We start from the raw sequence: 12,238 nt of genomic DNA, 5'->3' as shown, positions 1-12,238 counted from the left end.
TCCAGTTAAAAAAAGAATTTTACCTGAAGTCCATTAATACTACTGTAATAATAAAAAAAATCACTCAGAAATGTCCTGCTTTATAAGCTGGTCCCCCCTCTATCTCCTCTTAATTCCTCCTGCCTTTTCCTTTTGGCCTCTCTAATTTTTTGGTGCCTCAAAGTTGTTTTACTGGATTGGGCGCAGCGACTGTTGTATACTCGCTTGATGGCACGAATGTTACTAAGACGCTTTGTGGCTGATGACACATCCAAGTTGTAGATTTCACTCCTGAGGTTTGTAGTAAACTGGGGACCAAAGTTGAATTCTGAAATCCCGTGTAGAAGGGCGAACTCTATCCTGGGTTTCGAATAAAAATGATCCTTCTTACAACGAGACCGGATGACGGAATGCAAACTCTCATTCGCATTTTGTGTTCCCTTCATTTCACAACGCCGAAGAAGATCATCACTGGAGAGGCGCTTGTAGATAGGAATCAGGTGTAATTTCAGCAGTTTTTCATCCAGAGGAGTGTGGACATTTGTAGTGTGAGGGCCAGCTGTTCTGTTGTGTGCCTCGGCTGATTTGTAAAAACACCAGGAGTCTGGACTGGAGGGGCAAAACTGATGTTGGGGTCTGGAGTCAATCGAGGAACAGTGGTACAGTGATGCCATGATCGCCTCCCGCATTGCAGGTGCTTTTTTGTTGCTGCGGATAGCTCGATCGTAGTATTTTGTGAGCTTTGCAATAACATCTGCGGTGAGCCGTCCATGACCTCTACCTCCAAGGGTTACTTTTGGCTTTGATTTCGAAGCATCAGCTACAACATTCCGCAGCGCAGTCCCCATTCTTTTGCTGAGGTGGTTCATACATTCCTCTTTATGATATGAATGACAATCTCCCTGTATGGCTTCAACTTGCAAAGCTCGTTGTAGGATTTTGTGTCCCCATCCGAGAGCATTGTTGTGTAGCGAATGTTGTTAGTCTTGATGCTCCGCAACCAAAGAACTTTAGCAGCGTGGACCTATATCATACCAGACGTCCTTATGAAAGGACAAAAAGTGAGATTAGTTATTCATAAATAATAATTTGAAACAATCTTGTGATTTAGAAATAAAGATATCATAAATGGCAATCATAGTCTTAGCGGTTGACAATCAAGCAATACTTACCATGTTCAGCGCTTTGATTGGTGATGATGCATGCTAAAATATATAAATCTCGCTAGTTACTAAAGTTGAGGACAGATGCTTTCTCTCCAAAGGTAAGATGTGTTCACAATGACAATTAAATCAAATTGAAACACAATGTGTGTCCCAAAATGGTAATGGAACCCCCCCCCCCCCCCCCCACACACACACACACACACACCCATACAAACAAATTATTTTTTCAAAATCAGTAACTATGAAAAAAATAAAGTTCGAGTACTTACCAGTGAAGTTGGCTTTACATTCTCCTGATCCAAAGTGTTCTGCCTCCCAGGCAGCATGGGCTGTTGGGTCTGTTGACTTCAGTTTTGCTTTTGATTCGCAAGGGCCACAATATTTGTTCATCGTTCACGAGTCCTGTTAGGATATCAATAACACAACCGACGCCGTATGCAGATGGGTGACCCCGCTGTAGCCACGATCCATCGAAGGAGACTGTGATGTCCAGAATGTCATCTTCATTTCGATCAACATTGATGTCGGAATGGGCTTGTCTTACAATTTTTATGGCATGTGAAAAGATGTGGTTCCTTAGACGTTCATTTTGACAGTAAATGTTTTCGGCATGGTCTTGGAATGTGTTTTTGTTCAAGCCAAGGAGGTCGAGCTGTTCACAAAAATTGTTAGACATTGTTGCACCTATTCCCGATGACAGACTGGCGAAAACAAATGCTCTGTTGACAGAAGCTGCTTTGCCATCCATTTGTGATGACTTCCAAGTGCATACAATACTTTCACACTGCCTGCATGATACTTCGAGTGTGCTCCTTTCACATTTGTGTGAAGTACATTCGAGGTTCCACATACTGGACAAGCAAGCATTGATGCCAATTGCTTTAGCAACTGAATATCAACTAAAGCTCTGCCACTCCAAGCTGTACTTTTGCTTTCATCTTGCTGAAACTGAAATGAACTCAGTGTCCTCTCTGATGCGGTTTGACGTCTATCGGTTGTTTCATATGAAGTTCTGTCCCTGCGGAAAGTTGCCATTTAAAACCCCAAAAGTGCAAAAAGTTGCCATAAAAAAGGGCAAAAGTTGCCATAAAAATTGCCAAATTTTGCGGAACATTATCTGACAAAGTGGGGGGGGGGGGGGGGGGGAGGAGGAAAAATTACGATTCGCAAACGCACAAACGAAGGGCAAAGTTTCAATTTAAACCACATCTGTTTATTTCTCAGCAGCAGTAATAATGATAATAATACAGTACTCACGTTATACTGGCACGATCAGTCATCACCAAAAAGCGTGCTAGTATCCGACCGTGCCAGACTCTGATAAAGGCTTAAAGTACTGTAGTGCATAAAAGTAAAAAATAAAGTTATAAAAAGAATCTACATGTTATAAAACAAAAATTTGACCAAACCTAATCAAAAAGCTAACAAATGTAAAAGAACAAAGCCTGAAATTAAAAAGAATACATTTATAATAGTTTCTTTTGTTAGTTTTAGATCCAATCGACCGCATTAGATCATATACCTGTCCCCGCGGAATTATACCATTTTTGGGGCAAAATTATGCCAATATTATGCTAAAAAAGGGCAAATTATGCCATAAATTATGCCAAAAATCCAACATTATGCCATAAATTATGCCAAACATCCGACATTTTGTAACGTGGTAATGTAAATTTATAAGCTGAGAGAACAAGTAAATCAAATTAACATTAATTCACAATACGATGACAACAATATTAATGACTAACTAAATCTAATCACAACACTGGTGATAACGTTTAGGCATGCAACAGGGTGGTGAGAATAACTCAGACATAAAATTGTATTTTGAGTTGGATGTCATTTTGTAATTTATTAAATGGTTGTCTAAAGCTAAAAAGAAATTTAAGAAATATTACATGTACCACTTACAACAGAGAATCAATAAAATTGTTATAAAACATGAAAACAAGACCCTTGAGGTTATCCTCACTCAAAGATCGTCTGCGGTCTGAAAAGACCAGGTTGTACAATGAAAAACTTCGCTCTGCATCAGCTGAATTCACAAGAGCATAAATATACTTTCGTGCACATTTTGACAGCTGAGGCAACTCATCTGCCTTGCTGTTCCAGAATATAGTGAGGTCCACTGGCAACCCCCCAGACACTTTAACCGCTTGTGGTCCCACAGTTTCCCTGTACCAGTGAAACTCACTCTCTGGAACAGCAGACAAACCAGGCAGAGCACTCTGTAAACGGTCTTTGTTAAAGTCAAATGTCACCAGTCGAGTTGGATCAAAAAATTGAATTTGCTGTAGAAATTTAACTGCTGGTTGGCCATCTGGGGTCATATACTTATCAACCTTTTCTGACACTGCAGAGACAGCTTGGCAGTATCGGTCCTGCAGAGCCAATTTGTCCTTTGAGGGCAGGTCTTCTGGGAAATGCTTAGATGCTTCCCTCATGCTGACTCCACAGCTTCTAAAGGAGTACTGCAAACTTTCAAGTTTGGACCATGCCTGGATTTGAAAAATAGAAGAAAGAGAGAGAGAAAAACGGAATCATGAGTATGATTGTTGGCTGGCTTACAAGAAGTATAAAATAGAATGAAAGTGATGATTTTATTGGTGGTAAGAACACAGGCAACTTTTATCAGACTTTATGTGTTAAATATAGTTTCCTGTGATTAAGGCAATGACGACCATTATGACTAGAGTAACGATTTTTTTTTTTAAACTCAAAGAGGGAGGAGTGATGTGTTAAATCTTAGACTGGACTGAGTTGATACTATACAACAGAGGAAATACAAAAAAAAAGTCTTAAAAAAGCAATACATGCATAATTATGTGTTATAGGCAAAATAGACCTGCTGAAATGAAAGCGCCTTACCTTGACAGCAACTGTTGATTGACTTTGAAACAAGTCTGTTGCGTGCACAAAGACTTTGCACTTTTCAGAGATGAAGTCCATTTCTGCTTTAATTTGTATTCTGATATCTGCAGACAGGCCGGCCAGGTATTGGAGTGTCACAATATGGCACTTTAGAGTGGGCTACCTCTGCTTTAATAAACCCAAGGAAGGCATCCATGTTCTCTTGATGGTACTCGACTGCATCATACCAGCAGTTCCATCTATATTGAAATAAAGAAGGACATTAACAGAATTAGTAAAAATATAATTATAAATGTCTTATGTGCCATACTTATGCTGTACTATACAATATTTTGTAACTCACTGACTGCCAGAGCCAAACCTGTTCCGGTCTTTTTTTTTAGGCATTTTAGATTAGATGTACTAAACCTAAAAAGGGAAAAGGCAAAGAAAATTTTAGAGGATAAAATCACATATATAGATAATCATTTTGGGAAGGTGAAATTTGCAAAATGTATACTTCATGTATGTGGAAAATAAATATTTCTCTCCACAAAATCCGGGAACGAGTAACAGAAAATCTATTTTTCAGATAAAAAAACTGCCACTCATGAATAATAAGTAAATGTGCAAACAACTTCTACTGTGTGAAGAGCCCTGTGCACCCCCAGGTGAAATGTGCGCTATAGAATTATCCATTATTATTATTATTATTATTACAACACTTACATTGTACCCACTGGGTTAGGGGCCAACTTGGGTGTCTTTTCGGGGTCTGATTCCTTGAGGTACCGAATGTAACGTGCTTTCCTGGCCCCAGCATGCCAAAATATGGCATTGGCTGACTTGACATATTTGTTTGTCTGCTCGAATGGCTTCCGGAATGACTCTCCCAATAAGTTCATGATATGTGCTAGGCACGTAACATGAGAGCAGTTTGGCATCACACCTGAAATAAAAGTACATGTTCGTCATGAGCTTGTAAAATAATGTGACCATAATACAGTTACAAACACAAAGAGAGTAAGTCAAAAGCAATCTGTGGTGATCTGCAAATTAAAACAGATATGGTCACAATTTCAGTATTTCCATCCTCCAGGCAAGGCTACTATAGCTTAAACTTGTTTCAACTGTGGAATAAATTAGAGACATGTAATAATCCTTTCAATGATAAGCCATATAAATGCTAGTATTATTATTACCATTACCATATCTTAAGTCTGGGGAAAATATTTACACAAAAATCTCATACTCATACCTTTGATCACTTCACGGAATGCCTTTTTCATGTAGGCGGCATTGTCTGTGTTAAAGGTGATAACGTCTTGGAACTTCACCTTCCAGTTGACAAGGGTGGTGATCACTGCACCCGACACTTGTGCATGATCTGTTTTCGGCAGAAACACCGTGTCTAGGAGGTAGCTTTTGATCTTGCCATCAGAGTCCGGCTCCATGGGGGCAACCAAAACGTTGAGGACCAATCTAAGGGGGAAAAATTATTTAAAAAACAAAAAATAAATGATTCTTAAAAAATCATATGCACTCCAGAACGGTTAATCCGAATTGCTGGGGACTGGAACAATGATTTCGGAATAAGGCTTAAAAAGAGTATTTTGGATTATCTTGTCTATTTCAATTCATTAAGAAAAAAATTCAGGAATTTTTAGCTTTGTCAGATTAACGTAAATTTTGTTTAAAAAATGTTCGAATTAAACATTCTGAAGTGTAGTTGAGTTTTGCGGTGTTGTGTGTACGGGAGAATGTGTGTTTGGTTTGTGTTCGGGAGACATTCTAATGACCTTTGAGCTGACAAATTGGGTGATCTTAACTAGGACAAAGCCTTGAGGCTCATTGGGCCGGAGTTTATCCTGGTTTCTATAGCGTTAAATGGACAAGTAACAATTACTTGTTACCACTTGGACAGGACGCTAGTCTATTGCATGATACTTTCCACCAGATCTCTAGAGACCCAGCTACCCATTTGCTGCTGGGTGGACCAGAAAAAAATGTGGCTCTACTGGGATTCGAACTTGTGTCAGTTCGCATGATAGGCCGACGCTCTTCCGACTGAGCTATCGCGCTCCTGTTTTATTTCTAAAGTAAATAAAAAATGCGCTACCTGCCAATGTCATCAGACATTTCATCGCATATGACAGCTACTGGCTTTCCCTCGATTGCCTTCTGCACCAGGTCTTTCTTGTCTGCCAACTCACGCTGCAGGTAGCATTTTTGCAGTTGTCTGGACTTTGGCACAGCACCTCCATTCACAACATGTTTATGCAGGAAGTTCCGAAACTGCGGGTGATCCAGCTTTGACAGGGGAATGTTACAGGCCGCAAAAACAGCAACCAGGCCTTTGCATAACTCATTACGTGCTGAAAAAAAAAACAGTATGAAAATCAGAAGCAAAGGCTTAAAATTAAAATTTATGAGGCAGGAGACAAAATGTAACTTAACACTGTATTATAATATTTATAATGAAAATAATAACACTTCTAGCCACATCTCCTAGTCCTAGTCAATAATGAAATCATTCTACAACAGCAACGTTTATCTATGATGAAAGCAACAACAACCAGCAATGACCAATTCAATATTAATAATGACGATCAATAAAAAAGTTCTTTTAATAATAAAAACATGTCAATATTTCACAAGTTTAGCGCATAGAAACTAGATCTAGAATCTAGATTATATCTAGATCTAAATAGATTCCTGAGCTTATTACTCAACAAGTTGCTGTTGTGGGTGCAGGCCAGGCCTATACTAGATCTTTAGGCCTATACTATAAAATACTATACACACTTAATTTATTATAATGATAGCATTATTAGCATGGCATGGCGGGATAGTATGTTTGAAGTTGAACTTTTTGTGTGTGTGCAGGAGACTTGTGATTTAGCCAAACTTACCTTCTCTGGAGATGGTGTTGGGTGCTGATGAAGTGGAGGTCACACCATTACAAGAAGTTATCGTCTTTTGACGTTTCGCAGGGACAGAGCCAGATGGCTCACCTTTGCTCTTCGTTTGATGTTTGGCCGAGTCCCTGTGTTTCTCGACCACAGACTTTCTCTCGTGGTTGACCACAACATTGCACACAGTGCAGAACAATTTGCCCCCAGACACGTGAGTCCACTGTTTGAATTCACTGTGCCTCTGATGGGCTGTGACATTGCGACCTGACTTCTGTCTTTGTAGAAAGCGATCCATTTTGATTTTGAGTAGGCTATTGTTGTTGTGAGGCAATGTGAGATTGAACTACATTTCCGGTCATGGATCGGAGCTCTTTTGTAATTAAAATAAGTAACGGAAGTAAAAAGGAGTGTCTAGGATAACCAAACGCCGGTTTTCTTTGAAAACGAAAATACAAGGCCAAAATTTTCGGCAAAAAAGAGCCAAGTTTGTTTTTGTTTTTTTTGGGTTTTTTTTGTTTTTTTTTTCTTTTGCTAACAGATGCGGAAGGCCTCAGGATGCGGCCACATATTCCTGTGGGGACAGATATACCAGATCGCTGAAACAAAAAGCACAAATCAAACCACAAAACATCAGAATCATCATAACTGACAGATGATTTACAGAAAAAAAATATATTATCCATCAAAAAACTTAAACTAAATACATACATAATTATAATATCATAACAAAATAAAATCATAAACATAAAATAAAAGGACACTGTACTAATTGAAACTCATGAACATCACTATGAGGAGTGAAGTCCAGCCAAGATCAATAAAATCACTTTGGGCCAACCGTGTGGTGCAACCTAGCTACATGTAAGCAAGGAATATAATAGAGTGCCATATGCAATGAAGTTTATTGTAGTATAAAAATACTAACGCCTTCAAGTTTTCTTCATTGAGGCTTCTTCTCCTCTCAGAAAAAAAAACAAGATTATAAATAGAAAAACTCCTCTCTGCATCTGCGGAGTTCAGGCAGGCATAGATGTACTTTCTAGCATATCTTGCCAGCTCTGGAACGTCCGAACTGATGCTGTTCCAAAAGACAGTGAGGTCGACTGGAATACCTCCAGACACCTTTAAGGCCATTGGACCAAGAGATTCTTTGTATCTCCTGATTTCTGTAGCAGGCAGCTCTTTCATTCCAGGCAGAGATGAAAGATCAGTGTCATCAAACATAATAAGTCTGCTAGGATCAAAATAAGGCAACTGTTTAATAAATTGAATCCCTGGTTGGCCTTCTGTGGACATATACTTGTCCAACTTTTGACTGGCAGCAGAAAAGACCTGGCAGAACTTGTCCTGCATCTCCAGTTTTTCACGCTGGTTCATGCCTTCAGGGAAAAACCGCTCTGCCTCAGGCAATGACATGCCACATGCATCAAATTTAACTTTCAAGTCCTCCAGTCTTGACCATGCCTACAAATACACACACATAGAGAAAGAAGAAAATTTTTTAAAATGTAATTACTTAGTTCACTTGTATACCCAAGTCAATCATAACTACAGTATGATCCGCTTCTATGGACAGATCAACATTTTTGTGTATGGACATCTTTCCCAAATACAACATTTTTACCTTAGTGTTCTTAGTAATAAAATCCTCTTAAATACATTCTTTATTAACCCTTATAATACATGTAACCTTTAGACAAAAAGATTAGAGGAAAGATTTAGACCCTACCAGTACCAATGACCCCACTGCATACCCAATTTTTTTTTTATTATAAGTAATGCAATCCCTGTAACTACAACACCTGAACATGCATTATAGACTTGCCTTTAAAAAAACAATATCTAACATAAGACCTATCCAACATTTAACAGAGCGGTAAGAACAATCAATATGGAGTATATGACCTCTGGAAAATATTGACATTATTTTCTTCAAAATGCATATTAAAAGGCTAATAATGATGTTAAGATTTTCATAATTCTACAAAATACATTGTATGCCTCTTATCTAGCAAGTAGAACATTGTCTGTAACAGATTAAGTTTCCATTATTGTACAGTATAGCCTTTGACTGACAAGGTATATCAAAACTCATTTTATTACCTCAATAAGGTGTAATGAGAACCTAACATAGGCATTCTTAAAATCTTGTCAATGCTATTCAGATTAGTGACTTTGAAATGTACATCTCTAGGCTTTCCAAGGATTCAAAATTAATAATGGTTGGAATAATATATCTGTCCAGAAACGCTTTGACGATCTCTTTTTATATTAACAGGAATACATAATAATAAACTTTTTTTTTTTGCTCATTAAACATTAAGACTAAAAAGTCTTTTAAAATTAATTTTATATTGCCACAACCACTTAAGGATTTGGTCGATAAATAAAATAAGTCAGGTACGTAGCCTTTTTATAATGTGTCTTTTCCTCTACCCTTACTTTAAAAAAGGGAGACTAGTCGGTCAAACTAATGGAAAAGGAACATGGCATTAATTAAGCAATAATGATATATAACATGCTTACCAGATGAGGATGGCATGCTTTCTTCTTCAATTGGTACAGGATAACTATTTCGATTGGACTCAATTTTCTTTTGTTTGTCTGTTTATAACAAGAAAAAATAGTTGAATGAAAAGAAATTTAATACTAATCTACATTGTACGCACGAACCCATCTTTTAAAATTAATTTACTGCTTTGGCTTAACCTCTGTTATCGCTATCACATCTGGATCTTCTTCTGCCATAGCCTTTAGCTCCTCTCCCTTATTCATCACATTGTCTGCATTCGTGTACATGAACTTCAGAGTTGTTTTCATATTCACTTGCTGCCCCTCCTTATCATTTACCAGTATGTCTCTTTCTTGAATTTTCTTGTTGTGTTTGAATTCTTGCTCAGAAACATTTTGGGCAATTGGACTGACACGTTTCCCATGTAGTCATTCCTTGTCGAGTCCCAGTCATTTCCTTCAACATCGCTGTCTTTCTTACTTGTTCTCTAAACTTTTCCCTGAAGATGACCCTTTTTCTATAAATGACCACATCTTCCCCTGCTTCTCTTCTTCTCTTTAGCCAGTGATGCCAATCTTCCGCAGATCCGAGGAATTCCTCCTTTTTGGAGGTTCCTCTCTTTTTTCCTCGGTTCCTCCCATTTTTCCTCCGTTTGCAAAAAAAAAACACACAAAAAAAAAATGAAATTATAATTTAGCGAATCGTTGAATCAACGAAGCTTATTTTTACACATTTTCATATCCGCGAAGCAACTTCCAGTTCCGATTTTTGTGATAATGCGCGGTCATAGATATTAGAACTCTTTCTCTACTGTTTATTTTTAACTTCTTTCTTTCACCACACCATGCATTCTCTATTTTTCACATCACCACAACTGCTACCTTAACCATCACACAATATGATCCTTGTAATCTTTGCAATATGATGGTGATATCACAAAAAATATAACTACAATATATACATTAGATTTTTTTAAAAAATGTTTTATGTGTTTTATGACTCCTTCACCTGATCACCTGATCTTTGATTGGATAATAAATTCTCCCTAATTCATGGGAATTAGTGCCAGATATCCTTTATTTTGTCACTTAAAAAAAAAAAATTCCGTGGGGGGGGGGGGGGGCATGCCCCTGGACCCCCTAGTAGGAGGCTGCCTTTGGAAGGCATGATGCGACGTCGATCATTTTCCTCCTTTTTCATTGTTTTCTGTTGGCATCACTGTTTAGCTCCTCCCTTAATTCCTTGGCCTGTTCTCTTTGCATTATTGTTTGGTCAGCTCCAATATATACCTTCTGTAGTCATTCCCGTTTATGATCCTTCAACTGCTTGCTGTTCCTAAGAGCAGTGTTACACTGTTCCGTTGACATCAGACTTATTTTCATGGGTCTCGGTCTACCTTCTCTTCTGCCCAATCTGATCACTTGCTCGATAGGGTTTGGGCTGTCTTTGTCTCCATGAACCTGCAACTCTTTGAGGACCATTTGCCCTTTTTTATGTCTTCTTTGTTGTCACCATCTTTTGCTTCCGGTATGCCGAACATAATCACGTTCTTTGCCCTTTCATTTCTCTCTTGTTCTAATTCAAGGTTCTTTTTCAACATTGCCTGTTTCTTCTCCGCAGATAGATAGTGGTTCTTTGTTTGACATTTATAGAGAGATTTGTTTGAATCACTATTAATTGATTAAATATTAGGCTCTATAATCATGGAATGAAAACTCTACAAACTGTGGAATAGTGGAATGCTCCAAGTAATCTCTTAACTATTAATTTAAAAGAAAATAATTGTACATTGAAAAAACATCTGCGCCATTGTTTAAGTCACCGGAATATATCTGATCTTTTAGACGAGACTCGATTCTAGATATAAACTAAATTAAGATATATAATGAAAATACTTACTTGTAGAAGTGGTAGGACTTGAATTAACTTTGACTTTGGACATCTTTTCCAGGGCAAGAGCTAATATTTTTTTAACTGAACTACTAGCCGCCATTTTTTGTCAAAGTCAGAAGTGAAACCGGAATCCGGATGAAACTCCAATGAGGAATTCGTACTTTATTAATAAATGCCCCTTGACCCCCTAGTAGGAGCCTGCCTTTGGAAGGCATGATGAGACGTCGATCATTTTCCTCCTTTTTCATTGTTTTCTGTTGGCATCACTGTTTAGCTCCTCCCTTAATTCCTTGGCCTGCTCTCTTTGCATGATTGTTTGGTCAGCTCCAATATATACCTTCTGTAGTCATTCCCGTTTATGATCCTTCAACTGCTTGCTGTTCCTAAGAGCAGTGTTACACTGTTCCGTTGACATCAGACTTATTTTCATGGGTCTTGCTCTATCTTCTCTTCTGCCCAATCTGATCACTTGCTCGATAGGGTTTGGGCTGTCTTTGTCTCCATGAACCTGCAACTCTTTGAGGACCATTTGCCCTTTTTTATGTCTTCTTTGTTGTCACCATCTTTTGCTTCCGGTATGCCGAACATAATTACGTTCTTCGTCCTTTCATTTCTCTCTTGTTCTAATTCAAGGTTCTTTTTCAACATTGCCTGCTTCTTCTCCGCAGTTTCATTTATTCTCCTCCTTAATTCATTTGTATCATGTCTTACTCATTCTGACCTTTAGGCCGATAAAAATTGATAAAAGCCAGAAACGGGCGCTTAAATGATCTAAATAGTGTCGAAAGCGCCGTTAAACACCTAAAAACAAAAACAAACATTTCTTACCTTTCTTCTGAAATAAATTCCTGATGCCATACACCACCATATTGTTTTCTCTCCTCTTTCTCTCCTCAAATTCAGACATGACCAAAGAGACTTCA

At 38.2% G+C, this 12,238-nt stretch overlaps 2 protein-coding genes and 1 pseudogene across 2 annotated transcripts; all 3 read right to left on the bottom strand.

Annotated features, from left to right (window-relative positions):
* Positions 1-80: 80 nt before the first annotated feature.
* Positions 81-1,893, bottom strand: LOC144973923 (uncharacterized; annotated as a pseudogene).
* A 1,159-nt stretch (positions 1,894-3,052) lies between these two features.
* LOC144972781 (uncharacterized) lies at positions 3,053-4,113 on the bottom strand. The gene is made up of 2 exons (XM_078914401.1): positions 4,014-4,113; positions 3,053-3,643 (listed from the first exon to the last, which is right to left on the bottom strand). Exons 1-2 carry the CDS (start codon positions 4,092-4,094, stop codon positions 3,053-3,055), a joined length of 672 nt encoding a protein of 223 aa, XP_078770527.1. The 5' UTR covers positions 4,095-4,113.
* Positions 4,102-7,205, bottom strand: LOC144972778 (uncharacterized). The gene is made up of 5 exons (XM_078914399.1): positions 6,908-7,205; positions 6,115-6,370; positions 5,254-5,477; positions 4,725-4,944; positions 4,102-4,255 (listed from the first exon to the last, which is right to left on the bottom strand). The coding sequence occupies exons 1-5, from the start codon at positions 7,203-7,205 to the stop codon at positions 4,102-4,104; spliced, it is 1,152 nt and encodes a 383-aa protein (XP_078770525.1).
* Positions 7,206-12,238: the final 5,033 nt, after the last annotated feature.

This window comes from Berghia stephanieae, chromosome 5 (assembly GCF_034508935.2).
Source record: "Berghia stephanieae isolate SIO BIC M18660-M18661 chromosome 5, UCSD_Bste_1.3, whole genome shotgun sequence".
NCBI lineage: Eukaryota > Metazoa > Mollusca > Gastropoda > Nudibranchia > Aeolidiidae > Berghia > Berghia stephanieae.
The sequence above is the reverse complement of the archived record's forward strand: the minus strand, read 5'-3'. Positions and strand labels throughout refer to the sequence as shown.

What these genes read in the sequence shown, in the direction of transcription:
- LOC144972781 (XM_078914401.1), bottom strand. Translation starts at nt 4,094, where the DNA reads ATGGACTTCATCTCTGAAAAGTGCAAAGTCTTTGTGCACGCAACAGAC. An exon ending in AATCAACAGTTGCTGTCAAG is followed by an intron (nt 3,644 to 4,013) that starts GTAAGGCGCTTT and finishes TTTCAAATCCAG; the next exon opens with GCATGGTCCAAACTTGAAAG.
- LOC144972778 (XM_078914399.1), bottom strand. Translation starts at nt 7,205, where the DNA reads ATGGATCGCTTTCTACAAAGACAGAAGTCAGGTCGCAATGTCACAGCC. An exon ending in ATGTCTGATGACATTGGCAG is followed by an intron (nt 5,478 to 6,114) that starts GTAGCGCATTTT and finishes TTTCCCCCTTAG; the next exon opens with ATTGGTCCTCAACGTTTTGG. An exon ending in CCTAACCCAGTGGGTACAAT is followed by an intron (nt 4,256 to 4,724) that starts GTAAGTGTTGTA and finishes ATTTCAATATAG; the next exon opens with ATGGAACTGCTGGTATGATG.